A 27,852-nucleotide genomic window follows, 5' to 3' on the forward strand; every position below is an offset into this window, starting at 1 on the left:
GATAGACTCTCACCCTTTTGTCCTGTTTCTTCACATGGTTTTCTTCCACCCATAAAAATCCTTTCCATCTCATCTTTCATTTCTCCGTTGTCCTTCTTGGAATACTCTGCTGTTCCACAATCCCAAGCCCCATGCTCCCAACTTATCTCTATATCCCCCAAACCACTATTACAATGTTATAGTACTTAACTTTTTTAATCTAATATTTTCACTATTTATGTTCTTGTCTTCTTTATCAAAAGAATCTAAACTGTAAAGCACTGATCAAAGGCAAGGAATTTTCATTTTTATTGTTGTACTTGCCTCCATGTACATTTCACATCCATTAGATCATGATCTTCTAAAGGCCAGTAAGAGACCCATTTGTTTTATTTTATTTCTCTTTAAGATACACACTGTACCTAGCTCGTTGTTCTGGGCAAAAAACAGATGTTGCTTGTCTGATGGTTGACTCAGGTATAACTACAAGCCACAACAAGAGGAAGCTAACACACTAGTAAGGAACAGAGCATACATACACTGCAAGCCAGGAGCCACGTTTTGAAACCTCTCTTAGTATGCAGACATACAGATCTATTTCCCGATTACATACTTTCATGTGCATAGATCAAACCAGAGTTAAGCAACTAAGGACAAAAACAGATAGTTCACAGGAAAGGAAATACAAATGGCTAATGAAATAGACAATGATGTGCCATCTTAGTTAATAAAGAGGGAAATGCAAATGGAACAAAATGAGACACCATCATTTGTCTACGATACTGGCAAAAGGCAAAGAGACAGATAATATTCAGTGTCAGCAATGGTGGGAATGTAAATTTTAAAGACTACTTTACAATACTGATCAAAATTTTTAAAACACACATTCCTTACTAAATAAGCCCATTTTTAAGAATCTACTCTTCAGAATAACTTTTTCCATATTGCCAGGATATTGGCTGAAGAATGTTCACAGTGCCATTAAATTTGTATTAGTAGAAATCAGAGATAACCTAAATATGTCAAAAGTGAGATGTTTAAGTAAATTATATTCATACTCTGATGCTATATAGCCATAACAAAGAATGAACCATATCTATATGTGTAGGTATGGGAAAATGATCACAATATATTGTCAAAAAAAAAGCAAGTTGCAAAGCAGTAAATGTAGTATAATTTCTTTTTTGTGAGGAAAAAAGACGTGTTCCATGTTTCTGTGTTCATATAAAAACACAAATTTCTACATAACTCTATGCACAAAAACAAAAATAAAAACAAACATACAAACAAAAACAAAGGTCTGGAAAGAAAAACACCCAACTGCTAACTGCGGTTACCCCTAGCGAGGTAAAGCAGGAAGGGCTTTTCCTTTTGTGTATTTCCGTGCATTGTTTAAATTTTCTTGCAACATCAATGTAATACTTTTGACTTTTCTGAAATAAAAAATAAACCCAATTAAAGTAGTTATAAAATATTTGAAGATTCACAAAAGCAGTGATCAAACTTTCAGGAACTGCATGCATGAATTCTCTCTTTAAGTATTCTTTAGAACTCTATGCTCACAAAATTATTCACACGTATTTGTGTCAGTTACCAAAACCTGAAACCTTATGTGGTAGCATAAAACAGTCATTCCATGTTTTAGAAGAGGTAGGAAAGGAAAAAAGAAATTTCTTTAACACTGTGTACGAAGAATGTCACCTGTTATCAGTAAACAAAGGATGCTGCAGCCATCAAGCCATCAACTGCAGACACCTCTAAGTGTACACCCTGAGGGAACTCAAGGTGGGAAAGAACAGGATACTGGCCCTAAACAGTTAAGGTGCATATCAAAGGAATGATTTTAATGAGCCCAGGCTCTTGCATCTTCCCATACGTAAAGAAGGGCTAAATTCACTAACTTGAGATGTCTGGTTTTCTTTAATTAACAGTAATCTTTTGATGTTCCAACTACCTGGATTTTGCAAAAACTCATATATCCTGGCTACTCCTGTACCTCTTTGGCACAGCTCCTCAGAGCTATCTGAGAGTGTGTTTCCCAGGCTTAAGTCCTCAGTAAGTCCACTGAATAAAACATAATTTTCAACTTTTAGGTTGTGTATTTTTTTTTTTTTAGTTGACAACACTTTTTTTAAAAGAAATTGACAAACCAAGCAGAGGGCTCTCAGAAGTAATTCACCTGATCATTGATTTATGCTAGGGGCCACAAATACAAATGCCAGAGGAGACTGGCAAGTAACAGATTAATGAGGCCAGCTGGGAATAAGACAGCAAGGACCAGATGGACTATTTGGAGAGTGTGTACTGCTTAAAGGGAGCAGCTACTTCAAAACTACAGCTAAGTGAGAAGACAGATCTGGTGTTATCATATCTTCTAATATTTCAAAGGAAATCAGAAACCAGAATTTTTTTTTTTTAAAGATGTTGGGGGTAGGAGTTTATTAATTAATTTATTTATTTTTGCTGTGTTGCGTCGTTTCTGTGCGAGGGCTTTCTCTAGTTGTGGCAAGCGGGGGCCACTCTTCATCACAGTGCATGGGCCTCTCACTATCACAGCCTCTCTTGTTGCGGAGCACAGGCTCCAGATGCGCAGGCTCAGTAGTTGTGGCTCACAGGCCTAGTTGCTCCGCGGCATGTGGGATCCTCCCAGACCAGGGCTCAAACCCGTGTCCCCTGCATTAGCAGGCAGATTCTCAACCACTGCACCACCAGGGAAGCCCAGAAACCAGAATTTTTAATAGCAAGGTTTAATAGCAATACCCAGGTTTTACATTTTAACAACCAATTTCTTAAAATTTTAAATTCCATGTTGGAGGACTTCCCTGGTGGCACAGTGGATAAGACCCTGCACTCCCAATGCAGGGGGCCTGGGTTCGATCCCTGGTCAGGGAACTAGATCCCATGTGTATGCTACAACTAAGAGTTCACATGCTGCAACTAAGGAGCTGGTGAGCCGCAACTAAGGAGACCACCTGCCGCAACTAGGGAGCCCACATGCCGAAACTAAGGAGCCCAAGTGCCACAACTAAGACCTGGTGCAACCAAATAAATAAATAAATAAATATTTTTCAAAATAAATAAATAAATGCTATGTTGGTAAACATTGCACAAGCCAAACAAAACACATCTCCTAGCTGGGTGTGGCCTGCAGCCTCCCATTTGCCATTTTTGGGTTTCACTGTCTCCATAGAGTTCTAGTGGACTAATTCTGACAGACACATCCTTCATCACCCAGATCAGTTCCCTCTTCTTCCATTAATACTTTGGCCATGGTATTATAGAACATTAGAGTTCAAACATATTTTTAAAAATCTCATTAAAATATCAATTTTTTATGGTAACAAAATACATAGAACATAAAATTTGCCATTTTAGCTATTTTTATGTGTACAGTTTGGTGGCGTTAATACATCGACAATGCTATGCAAATGAAGCAGGAGGGAAAGGGGCAGAGCACAAGCTTTAAAAAACTGACATAGCCATAGGACATGACAAGGACTGGTTAGAACCAACTAGGTCCAAGATGGCAGAAGATTCGACTTCCAGTAGACTTTGAGTCTCATTATACGCTCACTGTAATACATTAACAATATAAATGACACACCCACCAGCGCCATGACAATTCTGAGGCCAACCATAAAAGGTAAAAAAGTGAGCGGTGGGAGATTGGGATTGACATATATACACTAATATGTATAAAATAGATAGCTAGAGGCTTCCCTGGTGGTGCAGTGGTTGAGAGTCCACCTGCTGATGCAGGGGACGCGGGTTCATGCCCCGGTCCGGGAAGATCCCACATGCCGCGGAGCGGCTGGGCCCGTGAGCCATGGCCTCTGGGCCTGTGTGTCCAGAGCCTGTGCTCCACAACAGGAGAGGCCACAACAGTGAGAGGCCCACGTACTGAAAAAAAAAAAAAAAAAAAAAAAGATAGCTAATAAGAACCTGCTGTATAAAAAAGTAAATTAAATAAAATCCAAAATTTCAAAAAAAAAAAAAGAAAAGTGAGTGGTGGCCCAGTTCCTGGAAATTCCTGCCCCTTCCCTGAAATAACTGGAATAATCTTCTCATTCATTAGCCTATGAAATTACCCAGTCCATAAAAACTAACCATGCCATATTTTGGGGCCTGTTGCCTTCTGAGATGTCCCACACTTTGTCTGTGGAGTATTTTTCTCTCTAAATAAATCCACTTCTTACCTATCACTTTGTTTCTCACTGAATTCTTTTTGCAATGAGACATCAAGAACCTGAGCTTCATTAAGTCCTGAGACCAGATGTGTGATCTCAATTAAAAGATGTGGGTTCAAGTCTCAATCTAGGTTTTGGCTGGGTTCGAGTCCTGGGACATGGGTTCAAGTCCCAGTCTGAGTTGCACAGTTTCATTACCATCACCACCAGCTCTTTCCAAAATTTTTTCATCACCCCAAACAGAAATTCTGTACCCATTAAACAATAACTCCCCACTCCACCCTCCCCCAGTCCCTGGTAACCTCTGATCTATTTTCTGTCTCTATGAATTTACCTATTCAGGGTACCTCACATAAATGGAATCATATAATATTTGTCCTTTTGTGTCTGCCTTATTTCACTTAGCTAAATACTTTTAAGGTTCATCCACGGCACAGCATGTATCAGAACTTCATTCTTGTTTACAACTGAGTAATATTTCATTGTATATTGTGATTCATATTAGGAAATATGTATTTGGTCTTTGTTCCCATTACTAGCACAAGAGCTTCTAAAACACTTGGAATTTTCTAAGTGGTGTGAGAAATCAAGGCTTCTTTTGTTATGTTAATGAGGTGATTTTTGGAATGCCCCTAGGTCACCTAAGAATGGATGCTGGATGCCAGGGGAAACAACCCTGTGATTGGAGGTTTGGAACTTTCAGCTCCATCCCCCTGACCTCCAGAGAGGGGAGAGGGGCTAGACGTTGAATCATCAGCAATGTCTATTGATTTAATCAACTGTGAGTATTTAAGGAAGCCTCTGTAAAAACTCAAAAGGACACAGTTTGAACAGTTTCCAGCTTGGTGAACATGTGATTTGAGAGACAGTGGTACACCTGGAGAGGGCATGAAAGCTCAGCACCTTTTCCCCATACCTTGCCCTATGCAGCTCTTCTGTCTAGTTGTTCCTGGGTTATATCCTTTTATAATAACCCCATAATCTAGTACATAAATGGGTTTCCTGAGTTCTGTGAGCCACTCTAGCAAATTGAACCCAAAGAGGGGGTCATGGGAACCTCTGATTTACAGCCAGTTGGTCAGAAGCACAGGTAACAATCTGGACTTCTGATTGGAATGTGAAGCACAGGGTAGCCTTGTAGAACTGAGCCCCTGACCTGTGGAATCTGATGCTATCTCCTGGTAGGAAGTATCAAAATTGAGTTAAATTGCAGGATACCTAACTGGTGTGAAAGCATTGTTTGTTGGGGAACCCCCCTCTGCTGCCACTATGGAACTGTCTTCAGAACCATTTGTATGCATATAGCACATTTTGTTTACCCATTCCTCTGTTAACGGACATGTGGGTTGTTTCCACCTTTTGGATATTGTGAATAATGCTGCTATGAACATTTGTATAAAAATATGTTTGAGTCCATTTTTTATTCTTTTGGGTATATACTTAAGAGTAGAACTTCTGGGTAATATGGTAATTCTGTATTTAACTTTTTGAGGAACTGACAACCTGTTTTCTACATCAGCCACACCATTTTACATTCCTACCAACAATGCATGTAAATCCCTCATTTTTTTTTTATTTTTTTTTATTTTGCTATACAATAGGTCCTTGTTTATTTATTTTATATATAGTAATGTGTTTTTTTTTTGCTTTATAACAAATTTAATCAGTTATACATATACATATGTTCCCATATCCCCTCCCTTTTGCGTCTCCCTCCCACCCTCCCTATCCCACCCCTCCAGGCGGTCACAAAGCACCGAGCTGATCTCCCTGTGCTCTGCGGCTGCTTCCCACTAGCTATCTACCTTACGTTTGGTAGTGTATATATGTCCATGCCACTCTTTCACTTTGTCACAGCTTACCCTTCCCCCTCCCCATATCCTCAAGTCCATTCTCTAGTAGGTCTGTGTCTTTATTCCTGTCTTACCCCTATGTTCTTCATGACATTTTTTTTTCTTAAATTCCATATATATGTGTCAGCATACAGTATTTGTCTTTCTCTTTCTGACTTATTTCACTCTGTGTGACAGACTCTAGGTCCATCCACCTCATTACAAATAGCTCAATTTCATTTCTTTTTATGGCTGAGTAATATTCCATTGTATATATGTGCCACATCTTCTTTATCCATTCATCTGATGATGGACACTTAGGTTGTTTCCATCTCCGGGCTATTGTAAATAGGGCTGCTATGAACATTTTGGTACATGTCTCTTTTTGAATTATGGTTTTCTCAGGGTATATGCCCAGTAGGGGGATTGCTGGGTCATATGGTAGTTCTATTTGTAGTTTTTTAAGGAACCTCCATACCATTCTCCATAGTGGCTGTACCAATTCACATTCCCACCAGCAGTGCAAGAGTGTTCCTTTTTTTCCACACCCTCTCCAGCATTTATTATTTCTAGATTTTTTGATGATGGCCATTCTGACTGGTGTGAGATGATATCTCATTGTAGTTTTGATTTGCAATTCTCTAATGAGCAAAGATGTTGAGCATCCTTTCATGTGTTTGTTGGCAGTCTGTATATCCTCTGTGGAGAAATGTCTATTTAGGTCTTCTGCCCATTTTTGGATTGGGTTGTTTGTTTTTTTGTTATTGAGCTGCCTGAGCTGCTTATAAATTTTGGAGATTAATCCTTTGTCACTTGCTTCATTTACAAATATTTTCTCCCATTCTGAGGGTTGTCTTTTGGTCTTGTTTATGGTTTCCTTTGCTGTGCAAAAGCTTTTAAGTTTCATTAGGTCCCATGTGTTTATTTTTGTCTTTATTTCCATTTCTCTAGGAGGTGGGTCCAAAAGGATCTTGCTGTGATTTATGTCATAGAGTGTTCTGCCTATGTTTTCCTCTAAGAGTTTGATAGTGTCTGGCCTTACATTTAGGTCTTTAATCCATTTTGAGCTTATTTTTGTGTATGGTGTTAGGGAGTGATCTAATCTCATACTTTTACATGTGCCTATCCAGTTTTCCCAGCACCACTTATTGAAGAGACTGTCCTTTCTCCACTGTACATTCCTGCCTCCTTTATCAAAGATAAGGTGACGATATGTCCGTGGGTTTATCTCTGGGCTTTCTATCCTGTTCCATTGATCTATCTTTCTGTTTTTGTGCCAGTACCATACTGTCTTGATTACTGTAGCTTTGTAGTATAGTCTGAAGTCAGGGAGCCTGATGCCTCCAGCTCCATTTTTCGTTCTCAAGATTGCTTTGGCTATTCGGGGTCTTTTGTGTTTCCATACAAATTGTGAAATTTTTTGTTCTAGTTCTGTGAAAAATGCCAGTGGTAGTTTGATAGGGTAAATCCCTCATTTTTAAGATGAAGAAAGCAAGGGTAAAACTTGTTAGATAGCTTGACCATATACACAGAAAGTCAACTGCAGAGCTGACAACAGAAACCAAGTATCTTGACCCCCAGTACAGTCCTCTTTCAAAGGTTAACTCCACTAGGATTTAACTCAGATGACTAGGCAAATGGCAGTATTGTCTACACAAAGAGTGGGTCATTGGAAATAGATCAATTGATATACTGGAAGAAAGAATTTGAATTAAGTTCTGGATTTTGCTCTCCATAATGGAGAGAATTTTGTTTTTCTTCTTCAGGTCTAAGCTCTAAGAGAAGAATAAGTCATACTTGTCTTAAGCCTAGTACCTAATTGTACAATAATCATAGAAACATTTTTGTATCATTATTAGTCTTAACATTCTGAACTAAGGTCTTTTTTAAAAAAAAATTCCTTGAAATGCAATAAAGACTTATTTTAGAGGAGTTGGAAAATTCAGAAAAGTGGAAAGGAAAAAGAAAGGGTCACCTAGAGAACTGTCAACCTGAAAAATACTCACTTTTTAGTACTTTTTTCCATGCTTGTTGTCCTAAACATGGTGTTTTTGTTTGGTATACATGGTCGAAATTATAGAATCTTAAAGCTTAAGAAAATTATTACAATTTGGGGAGTAAGCTTAAAAAACAGAATAAGGAAAAGTAGATATTACAGTCTAGGAAAGCACCCAACATAGAGTTAGCACTCCTTCCTACCAAGTCTCAGCCCTCACAGTCTTATGACACCCCTTTTGGTGGTATGTTCTTACTTACCTGTCCACATGGAAATGAGTTATTTACCTAAATGTAAAAGCTCCAAGGACATGGCCACACGATGCACTATTTTGTTTCTCCCTCTGTGCCTCATAGAGTGCTACAAATACAGTTGGTACTCAGTAAAGAACTTCTGAATGATTATTACTGATTTCGTACCATCTTCAAGGTTAACACCCCTCAGAGTCTCCATAAGGGGTAACCCAATTCAGGCCCTGCGGACCCAGTCTTGGCAGGGCTTCACACTCCACAGAATTTGGTTCTATAATCAAAGATAATTTAAAAGTCATTTGAATCTTTACTTCCATTACTTGAATACTATAGGTAATTCAACTTGTAACCCACAGTAGCACTTCTTTTTTTTTTTTTTTTTTTGCGGTACACGGGCCTCTCACTGCTGTGGCCTCTCCTGTTGTGGAGCACAGGCTCCAGACGCGCAGGCCCAGCGGCCATGGCTCACGGGCCCAGCCGCTCCACGGCATGTGGGATCTTCCCGGACCGGGGCACGAACCCATGTCCCCTGCATCGGCAGGCAGACTCTCAACCACTGCGCCACCAGGGAAGCCCAGCAGTACTTCTTAAAACCTCCTTGGCCCCATTCTTTTCACTTCAGTACATTTCAAGTCCACAGCTGACTTAAAGGCCCATTCTCAAAATCTTCACCAAAAATTCTCTCTCAGCTTCATCCCTTGTGGTTCTTGGTTTTGCTTTTCATCCCCTTTATCTTCTATTTCTTCTTCCTTTCAGCCAAAAATTACAGCCATTTGTATCATCTTGGCATTCATTCTTACTTCTTCAGCTCAGCCCCTCTCTCCTCAGTCTCTGATTCTCTTTCAGGAAAGTTCAGGAATAGAGCAGGCACACTCAGCCCCTCTCTTGGAAGGAGACCCAAGAGCTAGGACTTGGGGAGAAGAAGGCGGAGGAGGTGGGAGAAATCTTATAATGTACTGGGCTTTCTTTTATTCTCATCACGCAATGAAATTCTCATATATTATTTATTTGGGGTGGGCTACATGAAAGTTCTTTGGAAAAAAATGTGACAAGTTGTAAAGGTAAAATGATGAAATTTTCTTTGAGGTTGGAAGTCACGGCCTACCCACCCTCTCCTCTTTGGGGTGTCACCCTGAGGGCATATAATAGGCCTCATAAAAATGGTCTGATCTTTTGATCTTACAAAGCAGAGTCGCAGGCCTTCTGACCCTTGAAACTGTAAACATTTACTCTGGAATTAGCTCAGAGGTCTCTCATGGGTATAATGAGACAATTACAGGGTACATCATCTTGTCTCTCACAGAGATAAGTTTTCATTTTTCTCTCTTCTACTTTCTGCATAAATCTGTGTGGAAATTTCTCCAAATTTTGTATTCACCTTTGTGATATCTTATATGCATGTTATCACTGATAATGCTTACCTAATAGTAAAATTACATTCTCTCTCTCTTCTATATTGGTACAGAGGGGTCTTTTGTTGGAGTCTTTGCTTTCTTTCCCCAACACTATGATATGGTCCTCCAAACAACAGTTACGTCTGTTTAACTATATTTCTTATTTCATCTCTTCCCCCAGTCCAGTAATACCCAAAGTGCACTACTCCTAGGTGACAGCAGACTTAAGTAACACTTAATACTACTTGACATGGGTCGAGTAGGTACCAACAGAGAATCACTGAAACTTTTTGTTCTCCCTGGCTATCTCTGTATGCAGAGACTCAGAAGGACAGAAGGACAGTGGGACGGAGTTCAGAAAGTGTGACTGAATATTCCAGGATAAGGGATGTAGAGCTACCACTCATCCAGTTCTCAAGCCACAAACTTAGGATTTTGCCTTAATTTCTCTTTCCCTCAATCACAACATCCAATTGACTCCACACTCAATCCACATCCCCAATTCATTCAGTTCTTCCATTTTCACTACTTCTACCCTAGTTCAAGCCCACCATGCATCAGCCTCTAACTGCACTTCCTGTTTCTACTCTTGTTCCTCTCTATAGCAGCTGGTGTAATCTTTTATAAAAATATAAATCATAAAATGCCACTGCCTACTCTTTAATGGCTTTTCATCATACTTAAATTAACATCCAACTCACCTGAAAAGCCCCAAACCTCATTTTATACTTCTCTGCTTCAGCCACACTTGCTTTCTTTCTGTTTCCGCAACACACCAAGCTTGGTTAAAATGTACTTTCCCCTGGTTTTCACATGGCTCCTTTTAAGGACTCAGTTTAACTTTTACCTACTTAGAGAGGACTTACCTATTTATTCTAAAGTAACCGCCCAGTTGTTCTCCATCACATTGCTGTGTTTTATCAGCATGACACATTTCTAGTTGTTTCTTGTGTGTATGTATGTTTTCAACTGCTCAAACTTTTGTTGAATGGATGGTAAGCCTTACTCTTCCATTTCCTATATGGGAGATAGGAAATACTGAGCAGGGATCAAAAGTCTAAGCACTTGGGGCTTCCCTGGTGGCACAGCGGTTGAGAGTCTGCCTACCAATGCAGGGGACACGGGTTCGAGCCCTGGTCTGGGAGGATCCCACATGTTGTGGAGCAACTAGGCCTGTGAGCCACAACTACTGAGCCTGCGCATCTGGAGCCTGTGCTAAGCAACGAGAGGCCGCGACAGTGAGAGGCCCGTGCACCATGATGAAGAGTGGCCCCCGCTCGCCGCAACTGGAGAAAGCCCTCGCACAGAAACGAAGACCCAAAACACAGCCAAAAATAAATAAATAAGTAAATAAAAAGGTAATGTGAAGTTCTTTAAAAAAAAAATGTCTAAGAACTTTATTTCAGATTTTTCTTTAACTTCCTCACAATAGCTATTTTATCTATTGTCAGTTTTCTCCATCGTGATTACCTCTTACTATAGAATGGCATGGGGACTTGCAACTAACTCCGTATGAAGTCTTGAAGAAATAAGAACACCAAAGAATGGGGTAGGCGTTAGTGAATTCAAACAGGAAAGGAAAGTATGCTGAATCCCTATGGCCTCCTATAGAGAAGAAACAAAAAGAGTCGAAGTAGGAGCTGATAAATAACCTGGGACTAACAACGGAAAGGCCCATGGGACTTCCTAGTGCCCTCCACTGAAACCTCTGAACTCAGATCTCACCTTCCTACTGTCCTCATAGCACAACATAATCCTGCCAGATCCTTACTGAAAACTCACCATCACCACCTCTCTCCCAACCAAACCCTTCAGATTCAGACACAACTCTCCAACTCCTTTTTGAGAAGTCATTCCTTAAAACTTTAGTCCACCCAGAACTCTCTTCTCTGACCTCCTTGTCTCAAAAGTAAAATCCAATTGTGGAGCTCATTGGTCTTTCTTTGTCTGTTTATCTTTACCATTACTTGGGGGGGTTTTTTGCTTGTTTTATTTTTATTTTTGCTCTTGTCTTAATCTTAGAATCCTATGTAGCATTGAACACAAGATACCCAGTAAGGTTTTGGGGGGTTTTTTTTGGGGGGGGTGGATTAATTGAACAGATTCACACTAGCTGCCGTTTGTACCCTCAAGGACGAAAAAAAAAAAAGAAGGAAAAACTAAAAGGAGAGGGAAGAAGAAGGTGTGAGAAAAACAGGGACTCTAATATATAGGGAAAGGAAGCAAGGGTGCAGAAGAGGGAAAGGACCCAAAAAATCAGCTTTCATTGTGAAGACTTAATCACAGTTTATAACATGTTGTCAATCTGCTAAAATGGAAGTTGACAGGAAATTGGCAGAAACAGGGAAATGGCCACAGGCCACGTTATACTCTTGTGTTAAATCTTTCCACTGCCTTGCCTTATTTGCAGCTACCTCACGGTCTCAAAGCCAGGTAGATTCTGATTTGTTCCTCATGCAAGTATGGATTTATCAACAGACTGATTTATACATAGCTAGAAAGTAATAATCATCTGTGGACATCAAACCGGATGAGCCTTCCTCTATCACCTCTTTCTTTTTACAAATAAAAACTTACTGTGGGATATAAGTAAGTTTCAGTGCAATAACATGAAATCTCAATATCTCTTGTACAGTCATAACAGAAGTGGTTTCTGCCATTCCTATCCAGAAACTAACTCACTTTGAAACCACTCACTTGGTCTATCAGGTAGATCAGTGTTATTCACTGCTATTTCCTAGCACCTAGCATAGTGCATGGTACATGTCATGTGTGCAATAAATTTTTGGATACTGACTGATTGGATTAACGAATAAATGATGGTTCCAATCTCTGGTGCACCCTTAGGTGACCTTAAGCCAAAGGTACAGACATACGGGAAATACAGGATGGATTTTTAAAAAGGACATAATTGAGGGAGAAGATTACCAGAGTTTTGCTGCTTTGTTTATCTCCACCTAAAATTCATTCCACGAATAGAAACTGAATGCCTTCTATGTGATAGGAAGTGTGTTATACCCTCAAGTACAAATATAAAGATACAGACCCTGGATTCAATGTGTGCTTTTCCATGACTACATCATAGCCTCTAATCACACTCTGTTTCAGTTACTAGACTGTAACTGTCAATGTATCTGTCTTGCCACTATATTGTAAGCTCTATTAGGACACTGCCCATCACACAGTAAGCACTCAGTAAATAGCTGGTAAAGCATCTGCTTAAAGATGCCTTACCAGCTATTACCAATTTACCAATGGAAATTGTAGCCTACTATGGGGAAAAGACATAATGAACCATATAAAGTCAGGATTCTTAGTTTTGAGAAAGAAGAGCTAACTCTTGCTGATATAGCAGAAAAGGAGCATGTTGAAGATATTGGGTGGCTCTCAGAATTACTGGAAGGTAAAGAGAATCATGGCAGACGCTAGGCCTCCAGGAATAATGCACAAAATCAATGCAGAACTAGTCCAGTGAGGAAACTGTCTCCATTGCAGTTCCCCACCCATGCCACTTCTGCATCGGAAACTCAATCTTGCAACCACTGAGAAACTGCTGTTGCTGACAGTGCTGCCAACAAAGTCAGCCATCTCTGCTGCTACTCCTATCAAATGCCAAAGAACCAGAGAGCACCCTTGTTCATTGGTAGCCAAACCAAGGTTGGAAAGACAAGTTGAGCCTGGATTGTGAAGTGCTTGAACAAAGGCATAGGCAGTCACCAGAACAATTTATTCCTAAACCAGATTCCCCAATCAAATGAGTAACCAAAAGCTAAATGTGCAGTGCTTGCTTTTTGCCCATGGTGGATGTCAATGAGTATTTCCAAGTTTGGTTGAAACAACAGATGGGAGTCTGAAAATTTAGGACAGACTGCCCCACTTAATCCCTATGATTAGTCATGTCTACATTGATAGCCTTACCTGAGATCAGAAAGTACTATCTCTCATAACATATTTTTGGGAATACAGCTGTGATATCGTGGCCCTTATGTCATGAAATCTGGGTCAGTTACCAAGAGAATCAACAACATTTAGATCTGCAACATTTAGAGTGTTGGGAAGGGGGGTGGACTCACCAGGATTTTAAGTGCCCTGGATCCTTTTCAACTGAAGGTTTCCCACCCAAATGAGGACTCAATCTTTGTCGTTCTCTTGCATCAGCCACGGGTTGCTACAGGTCACTTCGGAGTTTCTTAGCAAAAACAAAATGCAATCTGTAGGAGCACTGCAAGTCAAGACAGGTGAGTAGAATTGGCTCCAAGGGTTGAAGAGGAACTTAGCCAAAAACTATCCAAAACAGGTTAATCCATCTGAACTGGGACAGCAGACACCAAGGAGGAAAGGGACTAGGTTAGACGTATGCAACCTCGGCCTTGCTGGCTATACTTGCCTATGAATAGCTACCAATTCTTCCAAGTCCCCCCGCCACCATCCCCCCGCGTCCACTCGGATAATCTCTTTAGGCACGTTAGCTAGCCAGAGAAGCAGGGAACCTGTGGAAGAGGATGAGGTGTTATTTGGGGTATAGAGATCATGAATGTTTTACGTATGCACTTAATGAATTTGTCGAGCCCCTCACCCCCGCCCCATCTTAGGCTGGGTCACTCGGAGGAAAAAAACCCTCTTTCCTGTACCTCCCTTTATGCTGTCCTCGCCTGCGACTTCTCCCTCTCTGAGCCGCACGCAGCCTCCGTGCCTCACCTGAAAACTACTCTTCAAAGACTTCCTTCCGGGCCCAGCAAAGCCCGGCGTACTCGGTATCGGGAGAGGCAGAGGTGCTCGCTTCTATACAAAAAAACAAAACTGCCCTTTCCGAAAAAAACGGAAAACTGCTCGAGCATTACGAAGGCTCGCGTGCGCGCGTCACAGCGGGAAACGGCTAGGAGGGTCCGGGTACTTCGAATCGCAAACCCCGCCCCCGCGTGTCGGCCCCGCCCCGCCGCCTCAGCCCCGCCCCGTCCCGCCGCCGGGGCAGGCACGCGACGCCCTCTCCGGGCCAGGCTCCCGCGCCCTATTTGGTCTTTGGGGGGCAGGCGGTGGGAGGCGAGGCGTGCGCGGCGGAAGGGGACGCGGGGCGGGCTCGGGTGCGCCAAGGCACATCTCTAACCAGCGCGGCCGCCACCTCCTCGGGAACCCACGAGGCCTCCGCGTCCTGCCTCGGAACAATGGGACTCGGCTCGCGAGGTATCTTGGCTGTGCTGGCCCTGGGGGTCGTGGTGGGGATAGCGCTGCTGAAGATCATCGCCGACAGCACAGACCCGGAGGGTAAGTGGCTGCGGGGGTCGCCAGCCCCGGCTCCGGGAGGAGTCGCGCTGCCCATCGGGAGTTTACAAGTTGGATCTGGTTGTGCAGAAAGTTCTGCAAGTCTTAGGCCGAACGCACGGGGCAGACCTGGAGGTGACCTGATGGCCCCATGAGGGGGAAAACTGAGACTTGGGCCAGTCCCCCACCTGCCCCAAGGCCGCCTGCTTAAGAAATGCTCCAGTCCTTCCCCTCCGTTTTTCTGCAAGCAGCGGACGCAGGCCTGGAGGAGTGCGTATAACCTGTTGAGTTACCGAAGGATGGGCCTTCAGCAGGGGTTCAACTCAGTTGTTACAGTCTTTCCCCGAAGTTAATGTTTTCCTGGGAGGTTAGAGATTATCTAAGCCTTCCTTTTGTAAACGATTAGATGGATTGAAAAATATGTCTACCGATTCCTGAGCAAACATGTCTACCGGTTAGTTGCGGAACCTTTTAGGCGTTTTCCGGCGTTTCATCGCCTAATTGTGTAATTTCAAACCAATTATTTATAGTCTTAAGGACCCCAGCCGCTTTGGGGCTAGTGTAGCTGGTTGGGAGCTTTTGGGGTGCGGACAGCTCTCCCGGGCGCAGGTGATGCTTGTGCTTCTGTGGATGGGCGCTACCGGCCCCTCGTGTACCGTAAACACCGGCCCAGGCGGGCCGAGGCGCATATCAGCTGTGCAGCCTTACGATCACAGCTGCACTATTGTTAGGAGTCCACGGCGTCGTCAGTAAAATCATAACAAAATGATTTTGACATTTCTCTTCTGGGGGAAGTGGAGGTGTCCCTTTAGGCCCTTGGCCCTTTGGGGACTTTTTGGATAAAGTCGTGAAAACTGATTTGCTGTGTAAATTCTGTTTTCTCTTTGTCAACTCTTATAGAGGTCAGGGCACTGATTAATGGTCAGTAAACTAGAATAAGTTAGTTTAAATGACCCAAGTTTTCCCTGGTTTTAAATTCTATCCACTGTATATTACATTAGTTTTATCCAGCAGTTTGCAAAACCAGACGGTTCAGGCACAACACCTGCTTTTGCCAGAATAATCTGGGTGACTTAGACAATAACAGTTTTCGTTTGTTTTGCTGAATTTTTTTGTTTGCTGAATTGCACATGTGACAGACTGGCTTTGTAGAGCTAATTTTGAGATCATTTCAGGAAAGAATGATCAGTAAAATCATGTCCGTCATATTTTCAATATTATGAGGTATTTTATTGTAAAAGTGAACTATCTGGAATTAAACAGTATATTTTGCTGCTGATTTTATGCCAATATTTATGTGAGTTGGTCTCCGTTTTTTTGTTACTTTGTGAAAGTATACCTGCTTATTGTTTCTCTAAAGAATTACTGAGTAGAGAAACTGAGTGTGCTTGCTTTTCTTTTGCCCTCATAACAGATTTTTTTTGCCCTGTTTTAATACTCACTGTTTGACTGTTCTGTTTGTTACTTGATGTCTCACTAGACGTTAATGCTATTTGGAAAACTTGGAATGCTCTACTATATGAAAGCCTTGACTTCATGAACTAGTATAACCAATGTGAGCTGGAATCCATTTCTGCAGACTATAAGGTCACCTTGAAACTAGAGTAAAGGAAGGTTCTATAGAAGATGTCTCAAAAGAGCAAGTAAACGTTGTCCTAGTCTTTATATGCAGTCTGTAATCTGTATAAAGTATCATTATGAAGTACAGTGATTTTTGTCATACTAGAGCTTATATAGCTAATTTTTACTAGACACTTTTCCTGTGCTCCTCACACTATGCTAATTGAGGTCCATACTTTATCCCATTGGATCCTCACAGTATTATCCCCATTTTATAAATGAGGAGACTGAGGCTTAGAAGTTACCTAATTTATTCAAAGTGAAACAACTAATACATGTTTGATTTCAGAGGCCAGAATCCAAACTCTCAATTAACCATTTTGCCACTAAGCTACAGTAGGTGATGTTGGCTCTTCAAGTAGATAATACTTTTATCCACAATACTGTCATTGCCCAGAATATTGTGGGAGAAGCTAAAAACATTATTGAAATTCTTCTTTTAAAATATCCTTCACAGTCTGCTGCATAGTTTCATAAATAGCTTCAGTTGAAGGAGGAGGGATACTATGAACAAGTTAGCAAGCTAGCAAACAGGATAGATTGTGGTAGTGCAATGAAAGACATAGGGTGGGGGAGACTATTAATCAGGACTTTTGGTGGCAAGTGACAGAAACCCACTTTAAACAGCCTTAGGGGACAGGAAGGACTTTATTGACCCTTAAATGGAAAAGTCCAAGGATTAAGGTGGCTTCAGAAATGCTGCATTAAAGAGTTCAAACAGGTTGCTAAGAGATGGCCATTTCTGACTCTCTAGATTACATCTATCAAACCATAGGCAAGCCCTAGTTAAAGTGTTCTTAGCCTGCAGGGGGAATCCAAATAACAGGGACTTTCTAAAGTGATTCCCAGGCTTCAAAAGCCACCAAAACGGGTAGCCAATTAGGATATGAAATTAATCTTTAATGAGCCTATGCCACTTCATGAATTTAACTTTCTTCTATTTAGTGCAATATTCTATTTTAATACTTGGTCATTTTGTCAGGTAAAGCATCAGCCTCCTTGTACTTAGATTGTCCATGACATTCTTTATCTCTTAGGACACAGAAACAGTGCCTGCCCATAGTAGGTACTTAATAAGTATTTCTTGAAAAGAGGAGAAGAGGTCCTAAAGCTAGAAAGAGCTTAGAAAGAACGCTGCTTCTGCCTTCTTCCTCAAGCAAAAAAAAAAAAAAAAAAAAAGGGTTGCCAGGAAATCATTCCTCATAAGAGTGACAACAGCAGGTAGACAAAAACAGGAGGCTCTCGTAGCAGTCTAGGCAAAAGATGAAGGCACGTGGTAATGGAGATAAGTAGATAGAGTCTAGTTCTGTTTGGGGGTGGAACTGAAATCATTTGCTAATGGATTGCATGGTGGAGTGAGGAAGAAGGAAGAATCAAAAGATGACCTCTTGGTTTTAGGATTGAACAACTGGTAATGCAACAACTGGGAACACTGGGGCAGAAGCAGGTTTATAGCAGAAAATCAACGGTTCCGTTTTGGCATTCACAAGTACAGGCTTTGGAATCAAACAGCCTGGTCCAAATCCAGACTCTGCCTCTTACTAGCTGGGTGGCCTCCTCTGGGTCTCAGTTCTGTCACTACACAACAGTGTTCCTGTCACAGAATTGTTGTGAGGGTTAGATGAGCTAATGCAAGTTACATGCTCCCCATGAGGCCTGGCATGTAGTAAGCCCTTAATAATGTTGGCAATTATTTGCTACCTGCTGCTAAATACATGTGTATAGTCTACTGACCTTGATCTTTTCAAGTTTAATCTTCACACTATATCCTTTTGTGATAAATGGATTATGGTTCCAGCAAGAGGAAGAAACTGCACATTAAAAATAGCTCCTTCAAAGTTGTTATTGCTTACTTTCTTTGTACTTTGAAGGTTTTTTGGGCAGGGGAAAACTATCTTTGTGAAAAATACATAATAATAAACTTACTTGCCGGGGGCTTCCCTGGTGGCGCAGTGGTTGGGAGTCCGCCTGCCGATGCAGGGGACACGGGTTCGTGTCCCGGTCCAGGAGGATCCCACATGCCGTGGAGCAGCTGGGCCCGTGAGCCATGGCCGCCGAGCCTGCGCGTCCGGAGCCTGTGCTCCGCCACGGGAGGGGCCACAACAGTGAGAGGCCCGCGTACGGCAAAAAAATAAATAAATAAAAAATAAAAATAAACTTACTTGCCTCCCATGTAGTATATATGTTAATCTTCCATTATACAAAGACCAAAGATGAATAACCCACTCTTAAAAGTTGCTTAACTGGGGCATAGAATTCTTCCAAACTTTTTCCAAAATTTAAGGTACTAGCTAAAAATTCAAAGAATTATACTGAGAAGGCTTGCAATTTTAAATGAAAATCCTAACCCACTTCTCTCAATTGTATGCAGTTAGGCATGTTGGTGGTACAAGACCTAGGGGCACCCATTACTAGTAAGGGCCCCTCCCAGGATGGTCCACTCTACTCAGAAGAGCAGAGCTGTCAGTAGCAAAAATTCCTCACCAACCACTGTGTCCTCATGTGGGTGAATGAACTTTGGCAAACTATTGTATCATTGGCTGGCACATAGTAAGTACTATGTAAGTGTTACATTAGCCATATGTTTTCTGTCTTGAAAAATCCAATAATACAGTCCCAGATATACTGACAGTTTCAAGGTATATTTCATAGCAACAGTGGCAAAAGTAGAACTTCCTGTGGAATAATCTACCCTTCCCCCACACCACCACCACCCCAGAGACAGAAAGAAACACATTGCCAGTGTTCTTAGTTAAATATTAAATGTCCTTTCATCACAGGATATTTCTTTGTTTTTATAGGATCTCCAGGTAAGAAGAATCCTATGTCTATGGAAGACTCCAATGATAACCCAGTAGGTGAGTTTAAAAAGGTCAGGAAACGGATTATCTGTCTAGGATACATAAAGTAATATCAGCTAGTCAAGTACATGTAAGCTGGTACACTGACCTGTCTTAACCATGATTTGTTCATTCGTGAATCCTAAAGCCTACCATCAAGGGCTGCCCTTAGTGGGCATCAGTAAATGATAGTTCACTGGATTAATAGTCTTTCTCAGTTTAGCAAAGATGTGAATAAATTCTAAAACTAAAAGCATACTGGAATTTATTACTGAGTTCTGAAGCACATTTTTAGGTATGACATTTTTCACTCTGCCTATAGATATGAACTATGAATATGTTAAGTCTGCTGATCTTGCTGGTAGAACAAGTCACGCTAAGCTGGTCAGCCACAGTAGCCTTAATTTGCCTCGGTGGACTTCAGGGACACCCTACTTATATTTCACCCATCAGTTAGATTTCAACCCACCCTCTTGCTTCCCTATTGAAACAATAGATGAGGCCCTTTTTTTTTTTTTTTTTTTTTGGCTGCACTGGGTCTTCTTTGCACCTTGCAGGCTCCTCTCTAGTTGCAGCACGCGGGTTGCCCCACAGCATGTGGGATCTTAGTTCCCCAGCCAGGGATCGAACCCGCGTTCCCTGCATTGGAAGGCGGATTCTTTTTTTTTTTTTTTTTTTTCTTTTTGCGGTATGCGGGCCTCTCACTCTTGTGGCCTCTCCCGTTGCGGAGCACAGGCTCCGGATGCGCAGGCCCAGCGGCCATGGCTCACGGGCCCAGCCGCCCCGCGGCATATGGGATCCTCCCAGACCGGGGCACGAACCCGTATCCCCTGCATCGGCAGGCGGACTCTCAACCACTGCGCCACCAGGGAGGCCCATGGAAGGCGGATTCTTAACCACTGGACTGCCAGGGAAGTCCCAAAAAGATGCTCAAGCACTTTTCTTGTGCTTTTAGTTTGGGACAAATGGATTTCTTTCTTGATTTTCTGAGTTCATTATCATGGAAAGATAGGAACCAGGCTGATGTTATAAATAGTAAGCCATCGAGGCATGTTTCTTGTAAGCAGTATTTAGTTTATCTTCTTACTGTCCTTGTTATTAAGAGTTGACAGAGGTAGAAACTAGAAAAAGGTACACAAATCCTATCACTGGACCCATTTTCTCTACTTTTATTCAACAAATATTTATTGAGTGCCTCTAATGTAAGGACACATTACAAAATGGACCAAGCCCTTACTTCTTGGAATTTTTGTTTGTTTTTTGTTTTATTTCATTGTAGAAAAATACACATAACATAAAATTCACAATGTTAGCCATTTTTAAATGTACAGCCCAGTGGCATTAAGTACATTCACATTGTTGTGCAATGTCATGGAGTTTTTTTTTAATTAATTTTTTTAGAGAAATATAGTTGATTTACAATGTTCTGTGAATTTCTGCTGTACAGCAAAGTGATTCAGTTATACATATATATACATTCTTTTTTATATTCTTTTCCATTATAGTTTATTCCAGAGTATTGAATATAGTTCCCTGTGCTATATAGTGTGGCCTTGTTGCTTATCCATTCTGTATGTAATAGTTTGCATCTGCTGTGAACATAGGGATGCATGTGTCTTTTTGAATTATACTTTTGTCCAGATATATGTCCAGGGGTGGGATTGCTGGATCACATGGTAATTCTATTTTTAGTTTTCTGAGGAACCTCCATACTGCTTTCCATAGTGGCTACACCAACTTACATTCCTACCAACAGTGTAGGAGGGTTCGCTTTTCTCCACACCCTCTCCAGCATTTGTTATTTGTAGACTGTTTAATGATGGCCATTCTGACTGGTGTGAGGTGGTACCTCATTGTAGTTTTGATTTGCATTTTTCTAATAATTAGAGATGTTGAGCATCTTTTCATGTGCTGTTGGCCATCTGTATGTCTTCTTTGGAGAAATGCCTCTTTAGGTCTTCAGTTGGGTTGTCTGCTTTTTTGTTGTTGGGTTTTATGAGCAGTTTGTATATTTTGGAAATTAAGCCCTTGTCGGTCGCATCTTTTGCAAATATTTTCTCCCGTTCTGTATATTGTGTTTTCATTTTTTTATGGTTTCCTTTGCAGTGAAAAAGCTTGTAAATTTGATTTGGTCCCATTTGTTTATTTTTGTTTTTATTTCTATTGCCTTGGGAGACTAACCTAAGAAAACATTGGTATGATTTATGTAAGAAATGTTTTGCCTATGATCCCTTCTAGGAGTTTTATGGTGTCATGTCTTATATCTAAGTCTTTAAGCCATTTTGAGTTTACTTTTGTGCATGGCGTGAGGGTGTGTTTTAACTTCATTGATTTACATGCAGCTGTCCAACTTTCCCAGCAACACTTGCTGAAAAGACTTTCTCCCATTTTATATTCTTGCCTCCTTTGTTGAAGATAAATTGACTGTAGGGGTGTGGCTTTATTTCTGGGCTCTCTATTTTGTTCTGTTGATCCTTATGTCTGTTTTTGTGCCAATACCATGCTGTTTTGATTACTGAAGCCTTGTAGTATTTTCTGGGAGGGTTGTGCCTCCTGCTTTGTTCTTTTTCCTCAGGATTGCTTTGGCAATTCTGGGTCTTTTATGTTCTGAATAAATTTTAGGATTATTTATTCTAGTTCTGTGAAAAATGTCATGGGTAATTTGATAGGGATCGCATTAAATCTGTAGATTGCTTTGGGTAGTAGAACATGGGATATCTTTCCATTTCTTTGAATCCTCTTTAATTTCCTTTATTAATGTTTTATACTTCTCACCATATAGGTCTTTCAGCTCCTTGGTCAGGTTTATTCCTAAGTTTTTTTTTTTTTTTGGTGTGATTTTAAAAAGTAATTTTTTTTACATTCCCTTTCTGCTATTTCATTGTTAGTGTAAAGAAATGCAAGTGATTTCTGTATGTTAATCTTGTATCCTGCTACCTTGCTGAATTTATTTATCAGTTCCAATAGTTTTTGTGTGGCATCATCAGGGTTTTCTATATAGAGTATCATGTCATCTGTATATAGTGACAGTCTTACCTCTTCCCTTCCAATTTGGATACCTTTTATTTCTTTTTCTTGTCTGATTGCTGTGGCTAGAACTTTTAGTACTATTTTGAATAGAAGTGATGAGAGTGGGCATCCTTGTCTTGTTCCGGAATTTAACAGGGCTTTCAGCTTTTCACCATTAAGTATTATATTGGCTGTGGGTTTGTCATAAATGGCGTTTATTATATTGAGATATGTTCCCTCTATACCCATTTTGGTAGAGTTTTTATCATGAATGAATGTTGAATTTTGTCAAATGCTTTTTCTGTGTCTATTGAGATTATCATGTGGTTTTTGTCTTTTCTTTTGTTGATGTGGTGTATCACATTGATAGATTTGCGTGTGTTGAACCTTCCTTGTGAACCTAGGATGAATCCCACTTGGTCAAAGTATATGATCTTTTTTATGTGTTGTTGGATTCAGTTTGCTAGTATTTTGTTGAGAACTTTTGCATCTACGTTCGTCAAAGATATTGGCCTGTACTTTTCTCTTTTGGTGGTATCTTTGTCTGGTTTTAGTATCAGTGTGATGCTGGCTTCGTAGAATGTCTTTGGGAGTGTTACCTCAACAGTCTTTTGGAAGAGTTTGAGAAGGATCAGTAAAATTTCTTCTATGTATGTTTGGTAGAATTCGCCTGTGAAGCCATCTGATCCTGGACTTTTGTTTGTAGGGAGTTCTTTTATTTATTACAGGTTCTGTTTCACTTCTAGTGGTCGCTCTGTTCAAATTATCTATTTCTTTTTGATTCATTTGTGGTGGGCTGTATGCTTCTAGAAAGTTGTCCATTTCTTCTAGTTTGTCAAATTTGTTGTCATATAATTGTTCATAGTATTCTCTTGTGTTTTTTTGCATGTCTGTGGTATTAGTTGATATTTATCCTTTTTCATTTCTTATTTTATTTGGGTTCTGTCTTTTCTTCTAGGTCTTGGTTTTATTGATTTTTTCTATTATTTTTTATCTCAATTTTATTTATTTCCTCTCTGAGCTTTATTATTTCTTTCCTTCTGCTGACTTTAGGTTTTGTTTGTTCTTCCTTTTTTTGATTCTTTTAGGTGATAGGTTAGGTTATTTTTTGAGATTTTTTCTTGTTTCTTGAGGAAGGCCTGTATCGCTATGAACTTCCCTCTTAAGAACTGCTTTTGCTGCATCCCATAGATTCTGTATGGTTGTGTTTTCATTGTCACTTGTCTTAAGGTATTTTTTAATTTCCTTTTTGATTTCCACGTTGACCCATTGGTTTCTTAGTAGCATTTTCTTTAGTTTCCATGTAATCGGTTTTTTTCATATATCTTTTCTTGTGGTTGATTTCTAGTTTCATGTTGTTGTGGTCAGAGAAGATGCTTGAAATAATTTCTATACTCTTAAATTTGTTGAGGTCTGTTTTGTGCCCTAGTATGTGGTCAATCCTAGAGAATGTTCCATGTGCACTTGAAAACAATGTGTATTCTGGTTTTTTTTGGATGTAATGTCCTGAAAATATCAATTAAGTCTAACCGTTCTATTGTATCCTTTGGATCTTTGTTGCCTTATTGATTTTCTGTCTAGAAGATCTGTCCATTGATGTGAGTAGGGTGTTAAAATCTCCTACTATTATTGTATTTCCATCTGTTTCTCCCTTTATGTTTGTTAGTATTTGTTTCATGTATTTGGGTGCTCCTATTTTAGGTACATATATGTTGACGAGTGTAAAAATCCTCTTTTTGTATTTGTCATGGATTTTTATTGTTGTGGGTTTCCTAACGCTCCATGTAGTTCATATTCTCAGTTGCCTCTGGGCTTGCTTTTTATTATTTCTGCTGTACATAGTCAGAATATACTTTTATTCTAGTTACAGTAATTCTACAGAAAAAATTTCAATTGGGAAAAAATGACTAGATAGATTACCCTAAATGTACTTGTGATTATTATTGGACAGTTGTGGGAGTGGTTTTTTGTTTTTAAATACTCTACTCAGTTGTTCGGTGTCTTTTCCTATTGGCCTTTTTTTTTTTCATTTTTAACAATTCAATTTATTTAAACAGACTAAAAATAAAGCACAGTTCACCCTTTACTCTCATGCCCCCATCCTCAGCCTCTGGCAGCCACTGATTTGTTCTCTGTATCTATGAGCCTGTTTTGTTTATTTTTTGAATTCAACATATAAGCAATATTATACAGTATTTGTCTTTCTCTGTCTGACTTATTTCACTTAGCATAATGCCCTCACAGTCCATCCATATTTGTCACAAATGGCAAGATTTCCTTCTTTTATATGGCTGAATAATAATCCATTGTGTATATATACCACAGTTTCTTTATCCATTCACCTATCAATAGACACTTAGATTGTTTCATATCTTGGCTATTGTAAGTAACGCAAAACAAACATGGGGGTTTACATATCTTTTTGAGTTATTGTTTCTGTTTACGTCAGATAAATACCAAGAAGTGGTAACTGAATCATACGATAGTTTTATTTTTAATTTTTTGAGGAATCTCTATACTGTTTTCCATAGTGGTTGCATCAATGTATGTTGCCACCAACAGTGCATAAGAGTTCCCTTTTGTTCTTATCCTTCACAACAGTAGTTATTTCTCATCTTTTTGATAATAGCCGTTCTAACAGGTATGATGCGATATCTCATTATGGTTTTGATTTGCATTTCCCTGATGATTAATAAAGTAGAGTATCTTTCCATGTACCTGTAGGCCATCTTTATGTCTTCCTTGAGAAAATGTTTATTTAGATCTTCTGCCCATCTTTAATTTGATTGTTTTTTGATGTTGAGTTGTATGAGCTCTTTATATATTTTGGACATTAACCCCTTATTGGATATATCGTTTGCAAATATTTCCTCCCATTCAATAGGTTGCCTTTTCATTTTGTTGATGGTTTCCTTTGCTATGCAGAAGCTTTTTAGTTTGATGCAGTCCCACTTCTTTATTTTTGCTTTTGTTGCTTTTGCTTTTGGTGTCAGATTCAAAAAAAGTCATTACCATGCCAACATCACTGTCAAGGAGCTTACCACCTATGTTTTGTTCTAGGAATTTTATGGTTTCAGTTCTTTTGTTCAAGTCTTTACCATTTTGAATTTATTTTTGTGTATGGCATGTCAACCTTAAAAATTATTTTACCAGCAAAATGAGTTCATTTGGGAATAGCAGACTAATTGTAATTCAGGACAAGCAAAATATGGTGAATCATAGGCAAGTCTGGAGAACAAAGGAGAGAAGCATGCTTTTATAGAGGAAGGGAGGAAGTTGGGAGGGCCTGCTTCAAAAAGAAGTTCGCTGGAGGAGAGCAGGAGTGCAGGGTGATAGCAGCTTCTCATTGGCTGAATATGGTGGTTTCTCATGGGCTGGGCTGTTGCTGGGCAAGGAGAAAATCGTTCTTCCTTCTTCTGTGGCATGTAAAGTAAGCTTCTTCCTGCTGGGTCTGCAACTGGCAGTGAGGAGTCGTGTATGAGAGCTCTCCCTTCAGGGATTGTCAACTCCATTTTAAGTGAGAGTTCCTTTATTTATTTTCACACTTCCCCCTGTTGATCAATATCTTTCCTCAGAAGCATCACTGATCAAGAGTCAGGTTTTGGTGATTCTGTTCCTTGGTTTGAGGAAGGTCCTTTCCTGGTTGTCATATCCCACGTTGGAGGGAAAATGCACAAATTGGAAACTGTTGAAGCTACATTTGAGTAACAGGGAAAGGTAGGAGGGAGAACTCTTAGACACTTCTCATCTAAAGTTTATATCTTATCAAGGTCATAGCATTTGGAGATCATCTCAGAGTACTGAGTTAGCATTTTCTCTATTTGATGCAAACCTCTGCAGAGACTTGACAGGCAACCAGTACAAAGCTGAAAAATAATTAGGCAAAACAATTAAAAGTAACAGGACAAATCCAAGTTATTTGATGATTCTAAACCATAACCCTAGACCCGAAGGTAGCCAGCTGAACAAATCAAAGGACCATGGAGAGAGTCAGGTGAAATTCCTTGTAACCAGTACACTTGCTCCCTGATCTTGTACAGTTGAATTTCTGTCTTCCCAGAGACATTAATCCATATGTGACAGGGGGTATTTGCTATTACACAAATGCCTCCTTGCTCAGCAAGTAGGTAAACAAAGGCTATATGATTGTCCAAAACTACCTTAGCCAAACAGTCATGTGATTATTGTTAGGCAGCTACTGCCTTGGCTGTGGAGTTGGCTAGCTCTCCTAATGTTAGGGAGAGATTTTTGATTATGCATTCCCTGGTTCTTACCCCAATCCATGGGAGAAGGGCTCTCCCTATGGAGGCAAACCCAGTCATGTGTGCTTCCTGGAAGTTCCTGTTTAAGTCAGCCATGGAGTTTTAATGGGGAGAACCAGTGGGAGGCTTCTGATTTGTTACAAATGTTGACAGTTAAATGTCCCAATAAGCATTGGCCTCCAGTTCACCATCTATCTAAACATTCATATACCCATGCGAAATGTCATCCACTGCAGGAAAAGATAAAACCAGGTGGAGCAGAGAACTCCATTTAAGGTCTGGTTCTTCATTAGCTAGAATTTCCTGATTGACCTTTTCAAGCCAAGGGTCAGAGGAATTGGGATGACGTTCTGTAAGGTACTATCCCAGCCTAAAGGAGTCTTTTCTAAAAGCCTTGCAAAGAGAAGTTTGTCCGCTTGTATTTCCCTTGGGTGTAGGAAAACAGATGGTATTTTAATAAGGAAAAGGGTGTGGGAGAGTTAAGGTCATACAATTGGTGGAGGTTTTTTATTGAACTAGTATCGTTCTGGTTGGAGAAAGATTGAAACAAGGCATGGGAACACCTGCATGGAACAGCCTAACCAAATAGGTAACACCTGTAGGCTTGTAGGTATAATTGACAGTGGCATTTGGGACTAATGAGAAATTAGTTACAGGTAAAAACGATGGATCTCCAACATCATGAACAGATTGGAGTATCTAGTGACAGATCCAGCAGTCAGAGAGGTTTCCCCTTTTGCAATAGATTGTGAAAATCAGATAAGAGAATTGTCTTTTCAAGAAAGAAGGGGAGAAAAAGGCGTATACCTATACAGGCCTGGTTCAGTCATGTTGGAAGAGCTGGCTCCTTCAGGTGTCATCTGCTTCAATTCCTGTAAATCTTTATTTTCAGGTCACCAGTTGGTGTACCGGTCCAGTCAGCGTTTGATGCTTTCTTGAGATGTGATGTGTTAAATCCAAGAGTCTATTTTTTTGAAGTTTGGCAACACAAGGGTTGGTTAACAGTACCTGATAGAGGCCTTTCTAGTGGGGTTGAAAGGAGTCTTTCTAGAGATGTCTTTTCCAATAGATGAAATCTCCAGGCTGCAGTGTGTGGTGTTTGAGGCCTTCATCTCCCAGGAGTGCACTATGAAAAGATTGCTCTACTAAAGTATGGTTATTTTTGTGACACACATTTTAGGATGCTAACTAGAATTATGACTGAGAACATCATACCAGGACAT

General features: G+C 40.3%; 1 protein-coding gene and 1 long non-coding RNA gene across 3 annotated transcripts in view; one reads left to right on the forward strand and one right to left on the reverse strand.

The window, feature by feature from the left end:
• LOC308619776 overlaps positions 1 to 14,501 on the reverse strand; it is a 279,938-nt gene extending 265,437 nt beyond the window's left edge. For both annotated transcript variants that reach the window (XR_014016225.1, XR_014016226.1), the window contains exons 1-2: positions 14,338 to 14,501; positions 13,713 to 13,861 (exon numbers count right to left, since the gene is read on the reverse strand). This is a non-coding gene — a long non-coding RNA (uncharacterized lncRNA). The remainder of the gene's footprint in view (positions 1 to 13,712; positions 13,862 to 14,337) is intronic.
• Positions 14,502 to 14,598: 97 nt separating this feature from the next.
• TMEM123 (transmembrane protein 123) overlaps positions 14,599 to 27,852 on the forward strand; it is a 78,208-nt gene continuing 64,954 nt past the window's right edge. Inside the window, exons 1-2 of the mRNA XM_081239464.1 lie at positions 14,599 to 14,901; positions 19,320 to 19,376. Of these exons, the coding sequence (XP_081095590.1) occupies positions 14,802 to 14,901; positions 19,320 to 19,376 (157 nt within the window). The 5' untranslated portion in view covers positions 14,599 to 14,801. The remainder of the gene's footprint in view (positions 14,902 to 19,319; positions 19,377 to 27,852) is intronic.

This window comes from Mesoplodon bidens (assembly GCF_964165515.1).
Source record: "Mesoplodon bidens genome assembly, chromosome: 7".
Classification (NCBI taxonomy): Eukaryota; Metazoa; Chordata; class Mammalia; order Artiodactyla; family Ziphiidae; genus Mesoplodon; species Mesoplodon bidens.